Source organism: Neomonachus schauinslandi, chromosome 2 (assembly GCF_002201575.2).
Source record: "Neomonachus schauinslandi chromosome 2, ASM220157v2, whole genome shotgun sequence".
NCBI classification, from domain to species: Eukaryota; Metazoa; Chordata; class Mammalia; order Carnivora; family Phocidae; genus Neomonachus; species Neomonachus schauinslandi.
The window spans coordinates 191,965,619-191,987,768 of NC_058404.1; the positions used below are offsets into that span (position 1 = coordinate 191,965,619).

Here is a 22,150-nt window from a genome sequence, read left to right on the forward strand (position 1 = left end):
TATTTATTTATTTATATTTTTAATTTTTTTTAAAGATTTTATTTATTTATTTGAGACAGAGAGAATGAGATACAGAGAGCATGAGAGGGAGGAGGGTCAGAGGGAGAAGCAGACTCCCTGCCGAGCAGGGAGCCCGATGCGGGACTCCATCCCGGGACTCCAGAATCATGACCTGAGCCGAAGGCAGTCGCTTAACCAACTGAGCCACCCAGGCGCCCCAAGATCTATTTATTTAGAGAGCACAAGTTGGGGGGAGGGGCAGAGGGCGAGAGATAATCTTGAGCAGACTTCCCATGGAGTGCAGAGCTGGATGCAGGGCTCAATCTCACGACCCTGAGATCATGACCTGAGCGGAAATCAAGAGCCGGATGCTTAACTGACTGAGCCACCCAGGCGCCTGCTAGGCACTTTGATGATGTTTTATCATGGATTGCCATAAAGGTTAAAGACCTTGCCCATGACCATGTGGTTGTTTAGTGAAAGAGCCAAAGAACCTAAGTACTGTGACATGTATTCAAGTGTCCTTTACACTTACCATGATTAAATTCATTAAGCATGGGGTGAAAAAAAATTTTTTTTAAAGATTTTATTTATTTGACAGAGAGAGACACAGCGAGAGAGGGAACACAAGCAGGAGGAGTGGGAGAGGGAGAAGCAGGCTTCCCGCGGAGCCGGGAGCCCGAAGCGGGGCTCGATCCCAGGACCCTGGGATCATGACCTGGGCCGAAGGCAGATGCTTAACAACTGAGCCACCCAGACGCCCCGGGATGAAATTTCTTGATTAATAGTTTGAATTTATAATAGTACTAATATAATTTATAATTTCCCTTTACACCGAGAAGCATTCTACAACTAGTAATTTCTTTTTAAGTGAGTCTTATTTAATACCAGTGGACTGAAAACAGTGCCAGTGTTTAAAACCCCGATCTAGTTAGCAATTTGGGTGAGTTTTCTCCATTAATACCACATTGCCTAACAGGCTGCAGTTTCATCAAAATTATAGCAAACAACAAATACCTCCTATATTTAAAATGTGAAAAGTCATGTCAATCTAAAAGATTTGAATTACATGAACGAGATAACGAAATGGTTTTTGTTTGTTTGTTTTATCCAAAATGTGTTTATTGGGATAGTTTCTCTTCTTTATTCAGGGGCTTTTAGTGCTGCATCCTTCTGTAAGCCTTGCTTTCCTCTTGTAGGCTTAAAGGACAGTGGAGCAACCAACACGCAGAACTGTTGATGCGTGCTTACAGATGGTGGTGATTTTGCAGCATCCTGGGCACTTCCCATCCATGAAATAGGAGGTGGGGCTCTGCAGTAGGTGCTTCTTCTTGTTCTTCCTCTTCTCTCCTGGGGACTGGTGGAGGAGGTCCTTCTCAAGGGTCATATTCTCAAGAGGAGGTCGTCACCACCAGATAAATAGTCTAAAAAGAGTGTGTCAACAGGAGCTTGAGGCAATTCTGTCTACAGTGGGCCACAAGAAGAGTGAATCAGCTTCCTCTTGCTTCAGCCCAAGGGTTTGGCATGTGGTCATGAACATTTCACTTGTGACCCAGATTCCTTTGGAGGGGTCCTTTGGAGAACATAGATGCACATATACTGTAGTCAGAGTCCTGGCAACAGTCAAATGCATCTCAGGTGAGAGCCGTGTTTTTTGTTTTTTTTCCTTTTCTAAAAGGCCAGAATTTCTGTGTGATTTTGGATCGAGGGCCAGAGAGTCTCACCGTAAATTTCTCTTCCTTTCTTCAGATAAACTTGAGCTCTTCTCAAGTGGCATAAAAATCAGTTTTATTACATTTAAAAACATTTATCATGATTTTCGTAGGAACAAATGTCTGCTAGGCAGAGGAGTTGGTGAGGGGTATAGGAAAGGGGGAGACAGATGTAGCTTAGAGCATATACCTTGAGCATTCCTGTGGGCATTCTGAGACTCAGATAATATTAAATACACCAGGGAGACTGGTAGGATGGCCCTGTAAAAAGTTTCACCAAATTTGCTGGGTAACTTAAGCAAGGCAGATCATCCTAAGGGAAAAAGAAATGAGTTGGACAAGTACTAAAACCATTGTTGGAGTGAAGGAGGAATTCTGAATATGATGTACCTCAAATTTGTCCTGGCTCAGACCCCTGAGAGTGTATCTGGTCCCCAGGGAACTAGAGGCAACCCTACTTTAACAGTATTTCACAAGAAAGAAAGCACCAAAGCTTATGATGACCATCGGAATTCAGGGCTCAGAGGAAGACTGGGAGAACCACAGTGGCTCACTTATCATGTGGGGTAGCAGTGTAGTTATAGTGGGAGAGAATCTGCTACTGAGCATGTGGGAGACATTCCTGGGGAGTCAGGAGTATGTTGCAGTATGGTGGATTTTGCTGAAGCTACAGGTCCTGCACTTGCTAGAGGAACAATGAATCATAAAGATTAATGATATCATGACCTCATCTGTACCTGTGGGCTGTTGGGGCCTGGGAAAATATAGTTATATAAGGATGAACAAAAGTGTCCCTACTTGGGGACGCCTGGGTGGCTCAGTCAGTTAAGCGGCTGCCTTCAGCTCAGGTCATGATCCCAGGGTCCTGGGATCAAGTCCCGCATGGGGCTCCTTGCTCAGCAGGGAGCCTGCTTCTTCCTCTGCCTTCAGCTCCCCCTGCTTGTACTCTCGCTCACTCTCTCTCGCCTATGCTCTCTCTCTCTAGCAAATAAATAAAATCTTTAAAAAAAAAAAAAGTGCCCCTATTTTGACAGAGGGCCCACTTTAGTGAGGAAACAGACACATTCATATCAATGAAAATAAAATGCAATATATTCACCATTTAAATGAGATACTGCACTGGATGCCTTATTGAACAGCACAAAGGAATATTCGGGTCCTATTCTGTAGAAATTGGGGTGCCATTACACTTTTTAACTAAGGGAGAGTCATTTAGCATATCTATGTTTTAGAAACACTTCTGACTGGTTGGTTTGGTGGAAGGATTGAATGAGAAGAAGCTAAAATCAAGGAGACTGGTTGTTCAATCAGAAGGTCAATTGGGCCTAAATTAGGTGTGTATTAGTGTGAATAGAGAAGAGGGGATGGATCAGAGATGTTTAAGAGGACTATGTATCTTATTAGATATTGAAGTGATGGAGAGTGAGAGCTTTAAAATAACTCAAAAACCTTTAGAGGCAGTATTTCTTTTTTAAAAAAATTTTATGAGTAATTTCTACACCCGTCGTTGAGGCTTGAACCCAACCGCAAGATGAAGAGTCACATGCTCCAGCCACTGAGCTTGTGAGGCTCCCCCTGGAGGCAGTATTATGTACACTAAAAGATACAGAGTCTGGGACTATACTGCCTAGATTTGAATCTTGGCTCTGCTGTTCTGGGATTGCCTTGGGCAGATCATGCATCCTGTGCATCTCAGTTCTTTCATCTGTAAAATGGGGATGGTAATAGTACCTACACTTCATTCGGTGTGAATAGATATAATTTAATACCAGAAAAATTTAATACAAAAATACAAAAAATACACTCTTCCTTAGAAGAGTGCCTGGTACTCAAGTTTGTTTGCAATCATTATTCTAGCTAGGGTAGGTAACTAGATGAGCAGCAATAAAAGTCACTGAAATGAAAATACAGAGGATTGGCAAACTCAGAGGACAGAGAAAATGGTGAGTTCATTCCTGGACATACTGAATCTAGAGTTCCTGACCCATGGTAGTCACATACTGTTTGTTGCATAGTAATAGAAATGAGCAGGTTTTTCCTTTTAAAAGTGCTTTGATCATATACTAGATACTGTCATATGCTCTATACCTGTATAATCTCAATTCTCACACAGTCCCTGTCAGATAGATAGTATTATTTCCATTTTAGTTTATTTAACAGAATAATGAACAGGTTTGTAGCTTAACAATATTAACAAAGGCCTCATTTCCAGAAGGCAAAAGAAGTTCTGATTTACTGTGCTGGTGGTGAGTGAGGAAGTAGATCAGCTGAGATTTGAACCCAGACACTCTGATTCCAAAGCTGGTATGCTGAACCATTACAATGGCTTGAAAAACATTTCAAAACCTTTGGCTCCTAATCTCTCTCTCTCTTTTTTTAAGATTTTGTTTATTTATGGGGCACCTGGGTGGCTCAGTTCGTTGAGCATCTGCCCCTTTGGCTCATGATCCCAGGGTCCTGAGATTGAGTCCCACATCGGGCTCCCTGCTCAGGGGGAGTCTGCTTCTCCCTCTCCCTCTGCCATTCCCCCTGCTTGTACTCTCTCTCTCTCTGTCCAATAAATAAAGTCTTAAAAAAAAAAAAAGACTTATTTATTTTTTTGAAGCGAGGGGGTAGCAGCAGAGGGAGGGGGAGAGAGGAATTCCAAGCAGACTGCACTGTGTAGCTCATCCTGGGGCTCGATCTCACAACCCTGAGATCATGACCTGAGCCGAAATCAAGAGTTGGGCACTCAACTGACAAGCTACCCAGGCGCCCCCCCCCAGTATCTCTTAATACTAGAGTCTATTAAGAAGTGGCATCCTATTTTATGCAGTGTTGGATGCTTAATAATAAGAATACCTGTAATTTATTCTATGGCTATTATGTGTCAGGCATTACACATATATTGTCTTCAGTCTTCACAATACCCCATCAAGTGTTATAATTGATATTTTAAAGCAGTGGAAACTAAGGCTCAGAGATGTTTAGAAACTTGCCCAGAGTTGCATAACTACTAAGCAAGAGAGGAGAGCTCAGGTCTATTTATTCCCAGAGTCTGTACTATTATCTTACAAATTTAGCTGTATTACGTTTAATGTATCATGTCACGTTTTGCAAGTGATACCATGAGTTTCATGAATTCTACAGCCACCTCATCAAGTTCAAAAAACAGTTTTGATTATGGAAGCACAGTAACTGGAATAGTATTTTCAAACTATAGTTACATAAGAATCATATACAGAGCTTGAGACTTTGCCCCAAATGTGCTGAATTGAATGTCCAAGGGTGAGTCTTAGAAATCAAATCTTTAAAAGGACCTGATATAGTTCTAATGAATGTTCTCCAAGGACCATGTTTTGAGGAATGCTACAAGGACAGGGTTGGTTCAGGAGCTCTTGGCATCTGAGCTCCCTGGGTGAAGTCTTTCTTTTTTTGAAAATTTTTTTTTTTTTAAAGATTTTATTTATTTATTTGACAGAGAGAGAGAGATAGCGAGAGCAGGAACACAAGCAGGGGGAGTGGGAGATCGAGAAGCAGGCTTCCTGCCGAGCAGGGAGCCCGATGTGGGATTCGATCCCAGGACCCTGGGATCATGACCTGAGCTGAAGGCAGACACTTAACGACTGAGCCACCCAGGCGCCCTCTTTTTTCGAAAATTTTTAAAAAAGATTTTATTTATTTGTCAAAGACAGAAAGAGAGAGAGCACAAGCAGAGGGAGCTGCAGAGAAGCAGGCGCCCCGCTGAGCAAGGAGCCCAATGTGGGACTTGATCCCAGGATCCTGGGATCGTGACTGGAGCCGAAGCCAGACAACCAACTGAGCTACCCAGGTGTCCCTGGGTGAAGTCTTAGGGCATTTTTATTGCCAGTACCTCCTAGTTATTATTTCAGGTCTTCTATTATTAATTTAGCTGATCACAACCACTTAGCTAAGAACCTTGAAGCCATGTGCTTCTGCCTCCTGTGCTGTCAGTATATTATTTCCCACTTCCTCCACCCCTTTTCACGGATGAAACTCCCAGCAAAGCTGCATGGAGGGACTTGCACTTCACAGAAAATGAAATATGATAGTTGTGTAAGAGGAAGAGCGTTGCGGCGTGGTGAAAACATCAGACTTGGATTCGAGTCCTACTTCTTTTTTTTAAAGATTTTATTTATTTATTTGAGAGAGAATGAGATAGAGAGAGAGCATGAGAAGGGGGAGGGTCAGAGGGAGAAGCAGACTCCCCACTGAGCAGGGAGCCCGATGCGGGACTTGATCCTGGGACTCCAGGATCATGACCTGAGCCGAAGGCAGTTGCTTAACCAACTGAGCCACCCAGGTGCCCCTCGAGTCCTACTTCTGCCTTTCTGAGCTTTGGTTCCAGTAAAACTGTTTTGGCAGAACCTACTTCACAACGTCATGAGATAATGTGCCTGGTATTGAGTCTTTCAATAATTGGTGGCCATCATCAATGCGTAATACACCCTTGTGTTTAGAGAGGAAGATCATAGAAGTACTATGCTGTATGCAAAGGGAGCGATATCATTTCTCATGAATTGGCTCTCTTAGGGGCTGACAAGATTAAATGCATGTAAATCTGTAATTGTGAATGGAACTAATCACAGTAAAATGAATTGCACTTAAACTAATTACACTTAAACTAGTTACACAATGATTGGGTAAAGGTCAACTGACTCTTGATAGACTTATCTGGGTGGTTGGTGACTGATTTCCCATAATAGGTAAGCAGTTGTCTGGGAGAGTCCTTTTTGCATGTGTTGTAGATTATAAGTATTAATTACTTATCACCCCTTATCACTCTCAAAGGTGTCCCAGAAAGGGCAAGTGATTTGTCCAGGGTCCCATGGGTACGTAGGTAGTGGCAGAAGTAGAATTAGAACTTTGGTCTATGTTTTATGTATTAACCAGGCTCTTAAAGAACAAAAAGCTATTAGTTAATGGGAAGCAGAGGTGTATATGACACTCATGTTTCTTTCTGCCTGCATAGCTGTCAGCATTTAAAAATTTACCAGGAGTTGCCTTATGTAACTCCAGATACTGTGTTTTGGGTTTATGAGGGTTTTTTAAAATGTCAGTGGTAAGGAGGAAGGAAACAGAACCAGTACTTCCCTAAATAACCCCCCCCCGCCCCCGCCCCGCCGGGCTTAAGCAATTGCCTGCCAGATTTCATCAGTACAATAAATGTAAGTCCGACAATTTACAGGAAGCTTATCGGTCCTTTCCGTTCCAGAAACTTGTGATGCTTTTCCTCGCTACATGGTACAAACAGGCTGAGTCAAGTTGTCTTTAAGAGTAGCCACCTTTCCCTCAGGCCATATACACTGCACCACCCTGTTCCAGGCAAGTTAGCCCATAATAGGGCCTTTGATTCAAAGTCAAGGAGTTGGTGCTGACTTGGCAATATTTACTGAGAACAAGGTAAGTGACACACAGGTATGCTTAAGAAATGGAAGGCTCTGATCTGTTTGGAATTTTTGCAAAGAAACATTATGAACCATTATACACATTATATGTCCATATTTGTAATGAAGCAAAATCTGGTCTTAGCGTTATCTGAACTACTAACTGCAAAAGGTAACCTAAAGACTGAGACTATTCTGTATTTGGACATAAGTAGTTTATGGTGTAGCCCATATTCTTCATGGTTACCTTTGGCTCCAGTTCAGAGATTAGGAGCACATATTAGTCATTTAGTTTGTTGACATAAACTAATGACAAAATTGTCTTTTGGTGTAAGTTTAAGTGCATGTTCTGGGAGGAGTAAGACACAGATTTATATCCCTGATTTTCCACTAACTGGCTCTACGACCTTGGACAAGTAAATAACTGTCTAAACATCATTTCCCTTTTTTGTCAAGCAAGAAAAAAAATAAAACCTTCCACATATAGGTGTAAGGATTACACATGATAATTCATGTAAAGAATTTATAGTGCCTAGTATATAAAAAGACCTTAATACATTTTAATTACTGCTTTCTTCTCTTTCTACCTATGTATTTTTCTTTCTTTTATTTCTTCCCCCACTCTGTTTTTCCTCATATTTTTATTTCTGTCTAATCTATCCCTTTTTTCTTTTATGCTTCTTCCTCTTCTCAGGTCTTCTGCTATCCTACGCCTTTGTACAAGTCCAAGCAGTTCTTTTTCTCGTATGTGAGACATCAGTGAGCCACCGCGATGGGAGACAGGGCCACACCTTGAAAAAGGGAACAGTAAGTCGCGTCTGTATTTCAATCTGATGCCCTATCCTTTGGTCAAGAATGGGAAGCATGTGTTCCAAAAATGCAAACTTAAAGTTCTGGAAAGGGATACAGAGACTCACTGTGGACACAAAGGGCCACTGAACAGGAAAATGCCCAATGTGGTAGATATCCCCCAACTTCCCTCCCGCCCCCCACCGAGTATTTTTTCTAAGACTTTTAAAAGAGCTAGCAGCAACCCTGGAACCCTGGCTGGCTTGGGAGGCCTTGCCCAGGTGAAGCAGGTCCTATGTGTGTGTCATGCAGGAAGTGCCACAGGGGCTTGACGGTCTAAGGAATAGAACCCAGCTAGAACTCACTGGAATAGCTTCCTAGGGACAAGTGGGGAAGCCCCATGTCAGAAGGATAGGACCATGAGGAGGAGATGTAGGCCAAGTTCTCCAGACACAGTTACAGCTACTCTGTACAGTCACTCTGTCTATGAGGTGGGATGGACCTCAGACACTGGATTTAGCTCTGGCATTATGGACCTAATGGTGATTAATGTTAATTAAACTGAAATCTTTAAAACGAAACCTAATTTTGTTTTTGTTTTAAAGATTATTTATTTATTTGACAGAGAGAGAGCACAAGCAGGGGGATCAGCAGAGGAAGAGGGAGAAGCAGGCTCTCCGCTGATCAGGGAGCCCGATGTGGGGCTCGATCCCAGGACCCTGGGATCATGACTTGAACCGAAGGCAGACGCTTAACCAACTGAGCCACCCAGGTGCCCCTAATTTTGTTTTTTAAATACAAAGTTAGGGGAAATTTTTTGCTAAAATTTTACTATTTATTTATTTTTATAATTTATTATTTGAGAGAGAGAGAGCACACATCCAGGGGCAAAGGCAGAGGGAGAGGGAGAGAATCTCCAGCAGACTCCCCACTAAGCAGGGAGCCCGAAGTGGAGTTTGATCCCAGGATCCTGAGATTATGAACTGAGCTGAAATCAAGAGCCAGCTGCTTAACTGACTGAGCCACTCGGGCACCCCTTTTGTTAAAATTTTAAGAAAAAATTAGCTCCTCTTTCCCCCAAATCAACTATAGTTCCACCATCAAGATAGCCATTATCAACATTTTGATATATTTCCTTTTAGCCCCCTTAGTTTTTAGAGGGGGAGGGGCAGAGGGTGAGGGAGAGAGAGAATCTTAAGCAGGCTCCATGCCCAGCACACAGCTCGATCCTCAGTCTCATGACTCTGAGATTGTGACCTCAGTGGAAACCAAGAGTCGGACGCTTAACCCACTGAGCCACTCAAGTGCCCTCTTTTAGCACCTTTTAAATGTATTTATAAAAATACAATTATCATCAGATTGTAATACGCTCATTTCTGTATTTCTGACATTAAAAGTAAAACATGTTCATTTAAAGCATTGGAAAGATAGAAAAAATGCAAGAGGGAGGGAATCACCTGTAATTCTTATCACTCAGAGGAGACTTATTAAAATTTTGCTTTATTGGGACGCCCAAGTGGCTCAGTCATTTAAGCGTCTGCCTTCCGCTCAGGTCATCATCCCAGGGTCCTGAGATCGAGTCCCATGTCCGGCTCCCTGCTCAGCGGGGAGCCTGCTTCTCCCTCTCCCTCTGCCTGCCGCTCCCGCTGCTTGTGCTCTTTCTTTCTAACAAATAATGCTTCATATGCATTCTGTAAACATGGTGTGGATTTATACTGTAAGTACAATTTTTTTTAATGTTTTATTTATTCATGAGAGTCAGAGAGAGAGATAGAGAGAGGCAGCGGCAGAGGGAGAAGCAGGCTCCCCACTGAGCAGGGAGCCCGATGCGGGACTCGATCCCAGGACTCTGGGATCGTGACCTGAGCCGAAGGCAGAGGCTTAACCATTTGAGCCACCCAGGCGCCCCTGTAAGTACAATTTTGATCCTGCTTTTTTCAATTAACATTCTACCAGACCCATTTCTCCAGTGTCATTAAAACACTGTCCCTACCCTCAAAGATGCCTCCAGTCCTGTGGGAAAGGTGACTGTGGACCAAAGGGCAGTGTACAGAGAGAAACCAGAGGCAAAGCAGATGTACAAAACCAGGTTAGAATACAATTTTAGGATAAACATAAAATGGCTCTATGTGCAATTAGCACTGTTGCTCCTGATTATTTATAATCAAACATTTTTACCTTTAACAGCATTTTTAAAGATTTAAAATTTATTGCCTAAATTCTTTTAAAAAGCTATCTTATTAACAAATTTTTATAACTGTAAGAGCGATAGGTAAATGTAGTAAAATATTAAAACTGTACCAAAGGGTACATCTTTAAAAGGTATTTAACTGCTTCCCATCCCAGAACCCCTGCTTATAAATCTCTATTTTTATTCTAAAACATACTTTTTCTTTTTTTAACACAAAAGAGATATTTAACAAAGTATTCTTTTTTTTAAAAAAAAGATTTTTATTTATTTATTTGACAGAGAGAGACACAGTGAGAGCGGGAACACAAGCAGAGGGAGTGGGAGAGGGAGAAGCAGGCTTCCCACTGAGCAGGGAGCCCGATGCGGGGCTCGATCCCAGGACCCTGGGATCAGGACCTGAGCCGAAGGCAGACGCTTAACGACTGAGCCACCCAGGCGCCCCTTAACAAAGTATTCTTTACATTGTTTTTTAACTTAGAAAATCTTGGTTTCAGGGCGCCTGGGTGGCTCAGTTGGTTAAGCGACTGCCTTCGGCTCAGGTCATGATCCTGGAGTCCCAGGATCGAGTCCCGCATCGGGCTCCCTGCTCAGCGGGGTGTCTGCTTCTCCTTCTGACCCTTCCCCCCCATGCTCTCTTTCTCTCTCTCAAATAAATAAATAAAAATCTTTAAAAAAAAAAAAGAAAATCTTGGTTTCATTCTATATTAGCAAACATAGATGTATCTTATGCTTTTTTAACAGATGCATATTTTTTTTTTTTAAAGATTTTATTTATTTGAGAAAGAGAATGAGATAGAGAGAGAGCATGGGGGGGGGCGGGTCAGAGGGAGAAGCAGACTCTGCTGAGCAGGGAGCCCGATGCGGGACTCGATCCCGGGACTCCAGGATCATGACCTGAGCCGAAGGCAGTCGCTTAACCAACTGAGCCACCCAGGCGCCCCAACAGATGCATATTTGTCCATTGAATGAATGTGCTATAATTTATTTATCTGATATCCAGTATCCTACCCAGGGACATCTAGTAGTTTCCAGTTTTGTTTTTGTTTTTTGTGTTTTTTTGTCATTATACAGAAAGTTTTATTATATCTTTGTGACAGACTTTTCTTTCCATATTGTTACAGGCTGCATTGTATTCCCCTAAAATTTTATATGTTGAAGCCCTAACCCTCAGTATCTCAGAATGTGACTATATTTGGAGATCAGGCCTTTAAAGAGGTAAATTACAATGAGATGGTTAGGGTGGGCCCTAATCCAATCTGACTGGTGTCCTTATATGAAAAGGAGATTAGGACACAGGCACAGAGGAAAGCCGCCCCCCCCCCCCCCCCCCCCCCCCCCCCCCACTGAGAAGGTAGCCATAAGCAAGCCCATGAGGGAGGCCTCAGAGGAAATCAAACATATTGACATCTCAATGTTGGACTTTCCGGAGAGTGAGAAAATAAATTTCTTTTGTGTAAACTGCCCAGTCTGTGGTATTTTGTTATGGTGGCCCTAGCAAACTAATAAACACAGTGACTCATCTATAATTATATAGTGAACACCAATGGGGAAATAGCATTCACTATTTAAATTTAAAAAAGAAAGTGAGGGTTTGGGGCAAACTGCAGGCCTATAGCTATTTCATTTTTTGAAGGCTATTTGCATATAAAATATCCTATAGGAAAATGAAAAAAAAAGAAAAAGAAGAAAAAGTAGCATCTGGGATTGCATTTCAAGTCTGGCTATCTTGTCTTGAACAATGCCATCACCCCTACTGAAACCTGTACTCCTAAATCAGCCTAGCCTGCTACAGCAAAATGTTGATTGGCTATTTTGACTGACAGTGAGGATGAATTCTGGTACAGAGTTAGGACTGTTTTTGCAACAGCAACATTCTTTCATTGCTTGTTTTCACAACTCACCCCCTATTGGGGAAAGTGCTGTGTCACTCACATGAACAGAGTTAAATGCTTTAGAATTGACTTTCCTTGGCCACTAATCCTTTCCAGGGCCCTCAAAACTAAGATTGGAAAATACTAGCGAGGAGGACTAACGTCATATTTTTAGGTCACCACGGAATGACTTGGCATCTCCCCCCCCCCCCCCCGGCATGCAATTTTTTAGAGAGAATGAGAGCAGGAAAGAAGGAACGAACCATCGATACACCAGGCACCAAACGATGTGGATTTTCATTGTTCACATGCCTATCCAGTCTCCTTGTGATTGCTGATAGCTAGATGGTCTGTTAGAACTTCTCTGTCATATATGAGAAGAAATCATAGGTGATTAAACCGACAACCTTGGCCTCAGTAACAGTTCTTGATTGATTGTAGTTGCAGCAACCTGTAATGACACTCCACTGATCAATGCCTTCTTTCTGGGGCTAAAGTTTAATGTAAATCAATCAATTTCTTCTGGTTATAGCAGGTAATTAATTGCTACATTACTCAGCATATGGAGCTAATGTTTTTTTTTTTTTAAAGATTTTATTTATTTATTTGAGAGAGAGAGACTGAGAGAGAGAGCACATGAGAGGGGGGAGGGTTGGGAGGGTCAGAGGGAGAAGCAGACTCCCCGCCGAGCAGGGAGCCCGATGCGGGACTCAATCCAGGGACTCCAGGATCATGACCTGAGCCGAAGGCAGTCGCTTAACCAACTGAGCCACCCAGGCACCCTATGGAGCTAATGTTAACAGCTTCCTTCAAAGGGAAGAATGACCCACAGGACTTATTTTTTATCACTTTATTTCTTTCATTTTGTCATCTTAGACAAATTCCCTGAGGTGGCCAGAGTCCAAAGGGGCTGTATTACTGTTGAGCTGACTACAGAGCTTCGAATTCTAGGTTACAGCAAAACTGTGTCTGGATGGATTTTTGTTGTTGTTGTGAAAGACTTATTTAATGTGCTTGCTTCTGGAGGTACATAGGTGAACAACACAGACACAAATAAGTATTGGGAGACAGAACATGCGTGTATTAAAATTTAGTTAAAATGAGGAAATTACAGAATACCAGGAACTTCCCTCATTTCTTCTTTCTTTTTTTTTTTTTTTTTAAAGATTTTATTTATTTATTCATGAGAGAGAGAGAGGCAGAGCGAGAAGCAGGCTCCCAAGGAGCAGGGAACCCGATGCGGGACTCGATCCCAGGACCCTGAGATCATGACCTGAGCCGAAGGCAGATGCTTAACCATCTGAGCCACCCAGGCGCCCTCTTTTTTGTTTTTAAAGATTTTTATTTTTAAGTAATCTCTACACCCAACAGGGGGCTCGAACCTACAACCCCAAGATCAAGAGTTGCATGCTCCACCAACTGAGCCAGCCAGGTACTCCCGTTCCTTTTTTTATTCAATGGCTTTTGAGTACTAACTGTATGACAGGCATTGTTCTAAGTGCTGAGCATAAAACAAAGTGCATGTTCTCATGGAACACATTTCTCCATATAACTGGTTCACCTGAGGTCTGATTCTATATTTTGAGACAGCTGAAGTGAAAGATCAGAATGAAGTAAAGAAATAGAGCGGAAGTAAGAAAATGTCTTCTGGGGGATAATAAAAAACGTAGAAGCAAAGCCCTAGTGAAAGAGCAGAGTTTAAAAGAAAGCAGAAAGGGGAAGAGGATAACAGATATTAAGGACCATATCTACATTCTATTAAGTGTTATTCCTTTTTTTTTTTTTTAAGATTTTATTTATTTGACAGAGAGAGAAGGTACAAGCAGGGGGAGTGGCAGGCAGAGGGAGAGGGAGAAGCAGGCTTCCCCCACTGAGCAGGGAGCCTGATGCGGGGCTGGACCCCAGGACCCAAGCTGAAGGCAGATGCCCAACCAACTGAGTCACCCAGGCGTCCCTGTTTCTTTAGGACAGACTGTGCATAAATGACATCTCTGTATGCCACACAACTAATATAGTGCCTGGGAGGGTGTTACTGGACCTAGATTCATATGGCCAGATTATTCAGTTACTAATTTGTGGGATGCTAGGCAATTACCAGAATGTCTTCAAGACTTAGTTTCCTTTAAGACTACCTCACAAAGTTGTTTTATTTAATAATAACAGCTTACAGGCAGTACTTACTATGTGCCAGGTGCTAATATAAGCAATTCAAATATATGAACTCTCTTAATTCTCTTAACAGTGCCATAAGGAGGTATTTATCTTAGCTCAGACATATAGCTCAGCTATATTGAAGGTACCACAGACTGGATGAAACAACTGAAATTTATTTCTCATGGTTCTAGAGGTTGGAAGTCTAAGATCAGGGTGCCAGCATGGTAAGTGCCCTCTTCAGGCTTGCAGACTGCCAATTTCCCCTTCTATTACATGGCTAAGGGAAGCATGCTCTAGCAACTCTTAGAAGGGCAACAATCCATCATGACTTCATTTAATCCTAATAACCTTCCAAAGGCCCACCTCCTTATACCATCACATGGTAAGGAAGGGGGTTCAACAAATGAATTTGAGTACACAAGCATTTAGTCCATAGCAGTTTTGTCCCCTTTTCTATATAAGGACACTGAGGCACAAAGACCTCATGTAGCTTATTCAAAGTCCTACAAACACTATCTGGCAAAACCAGGAATCTAACTTTATGTCCAGTCTGTGCATTAGAAATAAACAGATGCACCCTACTGCAAGGTTCTCTCTCACTTCGACTCCATCGATTTCTTGAATACTCATCAAACCCCTATATTGTCATGGAACTATGATAGATAATAGGAACATAAGGAGTGAACAGAACATATTTGGTTCTTGCCCTCCTGCAGTTTATAGTCACTAAGCAAATAACCAGACACTTTCAGGCTCTTAGCCGTCCCTGTTTTCTCCCATTTCTCTATGAGTCCATTAGTCCTCCAGGCAACCGGTCTAGAGTTGGTCATGATTAGTAGAGCCCATAACAGGGTCTCCCTAGGTCTCTTCGGCAGCTGGGGCGGGGGGTGGGGGAAGTTGACCTGTGGGAAGAGACTAACCTTTTTCTTGGCAGTGACCTTGCTTTTCTCCTTTCTCCCTGAGTCTCGGCTTACAATGTTACTATGTGTACCAAGGTTCTTTCCCGCACTAACCTTCTGTGATAATTCGCCCTTTCCCCGCACCACCTAAGGCCTTTCTGACATCCCTGACCTGGTGTTCCTGTGCTTGAGGTACATTCCTGCCTCCTGGATCCCCAGGGCACATTTTTCCTTCCTTCCTTGGAGGCTCCAGAATTCCACGCTGCCCTCCCCTCCGGCCTGCTCTGGAGGAGATGGTGCCCTGCCCCCAGACTCAGGCTCGGCGCCCACCCAGAACACATGCGCCGCCAGGGTCCAGTCCTCTCACGCGGCACGGTTTCTCTGCGGGTCCTATGTTCTTAGAGCCTCAGTCCTGGTCCATCCATTCGTTCGCCGGGGGCTTTTGACCAGCGGGCAGGGAAGTCGAGCCTGCCACTCGGGAATGGCACGGGGGCAAAGGGCGGTCTAGGAGAGCCCGGTGGGGCACAGAACAGCCTCCCTGGCAGATGGGCGTCACAGTCCGCGGCGCCCAGGCGGAGGTCCCGGCCTGAGCGCGGCCATTGTGCACGGCTGCCTCGGCCTCAAGGCCTGGTGGGCGTAGCGGCAGCGCTGAGAGCGCCCCCAAAGCGACAGCCCATCCCTTCAGATAATGTGTTTGATGTTGTGAAACAAATAGGGTAAAGACTTGGTTTCTTTCCTCGGCAAGCGAAGGGGCCAAGGAACGGAAGGAGCGGAGGAGGTAGGGGAGAGCGCCGCCGCGAGCCCGGTCACGTGGGCCTCGGGGACCGCATGGCGGCGGCCCGCGCGTCCCCGCGTCGGGGCTGGCGGAGTAGGCCGGGCGCGCGCGCCGACGGGGCGGGCGCATGCGCAGGGGGGCGCGCCGCCTCTGCCCCGCGGCGAGGGTGTCTATGGAGAGGCGGCGGCCGCGGCTGCTGAGGCAGAGGCTGAGGCAGTGGCGATGGCGCCCTTCCCCGAGGAAGTGGACGTCTTCACCGCCCCACACTGGCGGATGAAGCAGCTGGTGGGGCTCTACTGCGACAAGGTAACGGTGTGCGGGGCCTCTCGCTCCGGGCAGCGCGGGCCGAGAGGAGGAGCGGGCCGGTCCCCGGGCGGCCTGGCCTGCGCCGCGCCCGCAGCCCCCGGGGCCGCGCCGCGCGGATTGCCGCCTGCGCAGCTGTCAGCGCTGCGCTCGCTCTCCCGCACCTTCTCGGGGGAGCCCGCGCCCCCACCCGGCCGGTGGCCTCGGACGTGCCCTCGGGGCCCGCGGCGCGGCTCTTGCCCGGCTGCGTGCCCCTGGCGGCGGGCCCCGCTCCCTGCGGCCGCGCTGGGCCTCCCGCCCCTGCCCCTGCCCCCGCCCCCTTAGGGAGAGGGGCTCCTTGGCGCCCCACCGACCTTCGGGGACCCCGGGCCAGCTACCTGCGCTGGGCTTCTTATCCGCCTGGGGCGGGCCGTTTCTGCAGCTGTCCTCCTCCTCCCCGAGCACCACCGCCCCTCATCCTGCTCCTGGCTGGTTTGGGGGCTCCCGAGTCTCTTTGCAAACACCCATCCATCCCTCCGAACCTCTAGCTTGTTTCCTGGCTCAGCTCAACGGGCAGCTTCCCCCAACCCAGCTCGTTTTACGCCCCAGCTTTTCACTGGCTTGATTTGGACGAAAACCCAGGTTTCTTGGTCTAGGGACTGGAGAAGCTTCACTTTCATTTATGGTTATCTTTTTCCTTGCAACTTTGTCTTGGAGCATTTATTTACTCGATGCAAATTTTGTTATAAGACCGCTGTTCTCTGTTGGAATTCTTAACGTGGACTCGAATAAAAGGGACCTCGGAAAAAGTTGGTTTAACTGTGAGAACCTTTTTGGACTGTTAATTGGTGCAGCATTAACTGAAAAAGCACTTTTCTGGAGATGGTGCAGGGCCTTTTTAATGATTTTAAAACAATATTAAGCCGTCCACTTTTTTATCAGTTTTACGTTGGGGGAAGTCCACATATATATCCTGAAAACTTCAGGCACTCCTGTTTCGTGTAGAACAGAGCCAAATAAAAAACATTTAAACAGCTGTTGTTCAAGTATAGAAATCATCTTTGATGAATTTTCAGAAATTACACAACATTAAGCAGAACCACTGTTGAGAGAAAAGAGGGGTTCTTACAGCCCAGGGAGGCAGTTGGAGGATGCCCAGAGTGTTCAGTGCTAGGCCACCTTCAAAACCAACACTTTAAAACGCACTCAGAACCATCCTTTTCCTCCCTCCATTTTGAAAATTAAAAAAGACCTGATTCAGATACAGGTTTAAACAGGACAGTCCAGGGCAGTGATTCTCAACCTTGGTTGCTGACTAGAATCATCCTAAAGGCTGTTAAAAATCCCAATGCCCAAACCACTGAAAATCAGCCTCTCTCAGGGTGGGACCCAGACATCAAGTATAATTTAAAGTTCCTGAGGTGAGTCCAGTGTGCAGCCAAGGGTGAGAGCCATTTATCCAGGAGAAGCATAAGGAATGGGTAAGCCATACGTTAAGCTGTGTAACCCTGAATTTTTTGAGTTAGATTGCTGTAGTGTTTTTACCTCCTCTGGCTTTTGAACTTAGTTATTCTGACAGTATTTATTAATTGCAGGAAATTAAAAAATGGGAGGGTTTTTACTTTCTCAAAATTGAAAAGGTAAAGTTAGTGAGGACTGATGGAATGGGAGGTCCTCTCTGCAGTTTAGCCTGGAGAGCACCTGAAATTGTTACAGAAATTTTTGTGTATGTGTACACTTTCCTAGGGAGTTTGTGACTTTCATCAAATGATTGTGACTCTTCCATAATAGTTAAGTGTCACCCTTTTATTTAGTTATGTGATAGACTAACCAGCCTCATACAGTGCCATTTTAAAAAACAATACCTGGGATGCCTGAGTGGCTCAGTCGTTAAGCGTTAAGCGTTAAGCGTCTGCCTTCGGCTCAGGTCGTGATCCCAGGGTTTTGGGATCGAGCCCCATGTCGGGCTCCCTGCTCAGTGGGAGGCCTGCTTCTCCCTCTCACTCCCCCTGCTTGTGTTCCCTTTCTTGCGGTCTCTCTCTCTGTCAAATAAATAAATAAAAATATAAAAATAAATAAAAACAATGAGTCTTTTTAGTAAATGTTTCCTCTTGCAGTAATTAAGAAAGCAATTTCAGTTTGACATAGCATAAGTCAAAATTATCACTAATTCTTAATTATCACTAATTCTTAATTATAGTTAATGAGGTTGTTGTATATATTCATCAAGGAGATTAAAAGTCCAGTTTTCCAAACTGTGGATCGGAGACCAAGGTGATTTAGGGGAAAAAGAAAATGTATAGGAATTTTACATCCAGATTTCTTCTTGATGCTAATAGCTTGTGGAAATCTCTCCTAGGATGTCCTTTGGGAGCTAGGGTGGAGAAATAAGTGTTAAATGCTGGCTGAATAATCTTAAAGGACTATTTTTTTAATTCATTTGTCATCTCAAGTTTTGCCTTCACCATCTTTCGGTTGTAAAGACCAAGGATATTCAACCCAAATAGCCTACAGTAGAACTTTATAAAATGAGAACTAGTTTTGGTATTCAAACCAGAAAGATACAAGGTATGTTTTTTCACTTTATTCTAAGTGTTGACTCTGAATGTCCAGTAATTGTAAAGTGGTCAGTTTTCTTTCCAGTATCAAACTTTTCAAGTACAATATATTTTAGAAGCATCCATGTATTTACTAGCATCAGCTCAATCATTTATATGCTTAAATTAGTTTACTTAGAATAATTTATTCTTGTAGGTCATTTTATTTTTTTAATTTAATGTTTTTTTAAAGATTTATTTGTTTATTTATTTGACAGACAGAGACACAGTGAGAGAGGGAACACAAGCAGGGGGAGTGGGACAGGGAGAAGCAGGCTTCCCGTGGAGCAGGGAGCCCGATGTGGGGCTCAATCCCAGGACCCTGGGATCATGAACTGAGCTGAAGGCAGATGCTCAACGATTGAGCCACCCAGGCGCCCCTCTTGTAGGCCATTTTAAATATTGCTGTGTAATACCTAATTTAATCCTTTGCTCTCGGATTTCGTCTTATATAAAGCTTTATGGAAAGATTTTTCACTGTTATCCGAACAGTCCTTTGAGGTAGGTAAAAGAAGGGGTATTTCAGTTTATTAGCTGGGGACTTGTAGGCCTAGATTAGCTAGACCCAGTTTACATCAGCAGTTAGTTATAGATCCAGATGGAAACCCAAGTCAGGATCTTGATTTCTAGTTTAATTTTCTTTGTATGAAACCAGAGTAGTGGGCTCCTGGGTGGCTCAGTTGGTTAAGCGACTGCCTTCGGCTCAGGTCATGATCCTGGAGTCCCGGAATCGAGTCCCTCATCGGGCTCCCTGCTCAGTGGAGAGCCTGCTTCTGCCTCTCTCTCTGCCTGCCTCTGCCTACTTGTGCTTTCTCTCTGTGTGTCAAATAAATAAATAAAATCTTAAAAAAAAAAAAAAAGAAAGAAACCAGAGTAGTTTCTGAAAAATTTCTTTGGTTAACCGTCTGTTACGAAATCTTTTTCTAACTCACTGACCTTCCAAATTGGGATGATTTTAATGAACATTTCATTGGATGACATCCTTTTTCCAGTTTACTCCAATTCTTCAGTCTTTCCTCTTGTCCTCAAAATTAATTCTGCCAGTAAGTGTGGAGTCTATAGTGTCTGTCGGCCCTGTGTTGTATCAGTAGCTTGCATTGGCGATGCGAGATGTGGAATTTACAATCTTGTATTTGTGCTAAGGTGGAAATCCAAATGCAGTATAGTGGGACGGAGGGAAGTGTACAGTTAGCTGTACATTAAAGTGTCAGGAGTGGTCTTAACGATTTTGAGCTGAGTTCTGAGAATAAAGTAGGTGGTGGTTTTAAGGATGTGTATAATACAGAGATTCCTAGACTTATATATAAGCCAGTTATAAAAGTTTGAAGTGGTGGAGGCTTTTATGGAGTGCCCAAGTTTTTCAGGTAAGGATATTAAAAGTGCCATTTGGCTATCATTTTTTTTTTTTTTAAAGACTTTATTTATTTGACAGAGAGAGAGACAGCGAGAGAGGGAACACAAGCAGGGGGAGTGGGAGAGGGAGAAGCAGGCTTCCCGCAGAGCAGGGAGCCCGACGCGGGGCTCGATCCCAGGACCCTGGGATCATGACCTGAGCCGAAGGCAGACGCTTAATGACTGAGCCACCCAGGCGCCCCTTGGCTATCATTTTATAAATAAAGGACATTTTATGACAGAAGTTTAGGAGGGAAATAAGCTCATAATAATTGGAATAGATTATTTTAAAAAATTGAACAAGTATAGCTTTATGAAGACTTTAGTTTTCCTTTTTTTCCTCTTTCTGCATACTTACAAAAACTCTTGTTGACAGGCATTGGGAAGGTTGGTTTTTTAGAGAGAATACTGAATTGAAAACTAGGAGAGGAAGGAAAAGGGAATTTAATGAGTTCTTACTACATGCTTATGTTATTTCTTTTAATCCTCACAAGAGCCCCATGAGACAAGTATTATCCATCATTTAAAGATGGGGAAACAGACTTACTTGTTAAGTAACTTACCCAACTCAACTAGTAATTAAGAGAGCCTGAATTTTAATTATAGGATCCCCCCCCACTTCCGAAGCCCATGTTTTTTTGTATTACTTTACTGGTTCTGCTGCTTATTACTTGTTACATGATTTTATTCAGAACATTTCACCTTTGGGCCATAGTTTTTTTCTATCTGTATAGTTAGTTTGACCAGACAGTTAATTGAGGTTTCTTTATTGAGTATAAACCTTCCTTGATTGAATCAAAGCATTGTTTGGCTGAGTAGATAAAAAGTAAAATTTATTTGGGGCAATAGTGTTTGGGTTTTTGTTGTACTATTTTTCATATCTGTTTAATCTATTTAGTCTTCAAGTCGCACAATTTTTTGAGTCAGTTTGAAGCCAGGCTGTAAGATTTTAGGTTGTAGAGTGTCTGAGACAGAAAGTTAGTTATAAATCTTTTTAAAATACAGGAGATACCATGTCACTGGTTGTTACTATTTGCTATGTGTCCTGTTCTATATAGGTTCATTTTTGAGTTTGCCAACCATTAGAGTATACAAGTTTATAGGTCATTTAGGAATTTTTATATCCTGTAGCAGAGTGTTTTTCATAGTGTGTCCTATAATCCTTTAGTGGGTCATGAAATCAATTTTGTGGGTCAGAAACAGGGTTTAAAAAATGAAATGGAAGAGTAAATATTAGAGTACATCATAGGGTAGAGAGGGAAATATTGTTTCCTGAAATTTGTTTGAAGTAGCTGTGATATGTGTGTGTCTGGGTTGCACTGTATTTCAGACTAAAGGTCATGGTTAAATGTGTTTGAAAAACACTTCTTTAGAGTAGCCTTTCTCAACCACAGCCCTATTGACATTTTGGGCTAGATGATTTTTTCTGTGGCTGCTGTCCTGTGCAATGTAGGATGTTTAGCTGGATCCCTGGCTTTTACCCACTAGATGTCAGTAGCACTTCTGCAGTGGTAACAACCAAAAATGTCCTTGCCCATTAGTTCCTGGGGGGGGAGGCACAGAACTGATCCTTGGTGAGAACTGTCGCTTGAGAGCAAGCATTCTTTTTGACAATTTACTCTGTTGGATTGGAAGGATAGCTTTATGATTGGGACTAATATTGTATCTTGTGGAAAGAACATAAGTTTTAGACCTCTGGAGATTTGATCTGTGTTTTGTTGTCTACTGGTTGTATGGTTTTGGGCAAGTTATTTTTTTCCGAGCCTCATTTTTTCATCTATAAGATGGGAATTTTAATACCTACTTAATCTAAAAATACTTAGTATAGTACATAGTGCATCATAGACTTCAATATGGTCAGAGATATTAGTGTCTAGGTTTATTTTTGTCTCAATCAAGTTTGTTTGAATAACTTTGTAGAAGTAAACAATTTTAAAAATTCATATAAACAAATTTTTAAAAAGTTAAATTGTATGTGCTCTGGTTATCTTTTAGCTGCTAAATTTACTGACTTTTAGGTACCAGGTTGAAACAGTTGCTCATTTCGAGTGGAGATAAAGTGATTTGGGTAGTATAAGGACTTCTTCTTTTTTTTTTTTTT

At 43.2% G+C, this 22,150-nt stretch overlaps 1 protein-coding gene and 1 pseudogene across 4 annotated transcripts in view; one reads left to right on the forward strand and one right to left on the reverse strand.

The window, feature by feature from the left end:
• Window positions 1–1,147: 1,147 nt before the first annotated feature.
• LOC110581057 lies at window positions 1,148–1,387 on the reverse strand (annotated as a pseudogene).
• A 5,635-nt stretch (window positions 1,388–7,022) lies between these two features.
• FBXL5 (F-box and leucine rich repeat protein 5) overlaps window positions 7,023–22,150 on the forward strand; it is a 53,106-nt gene continuing 37,978 nt past the window's right edge. For 2 of the 4 annotated variants that reach the window (XM_044913017.1, XM_044913018.1), the window contains exon 1: window positions 15,953–16,084. In XM_044913017.1, coding sequence (XP_044768952.1) covers window positions 16,001–16,084 — 84 coding nt within the window. In that variant the 5' untranslated portion in view covers window positions 15,953–16,000. Of the gene's footprint in view, window positions 7,116–15,913; window positions 16,085–22,150 lie in introns of those variants that run through there. The other 2 variants (XM_044913019.1, XM_044913016.1) reach the window with 2 other exon arrangements.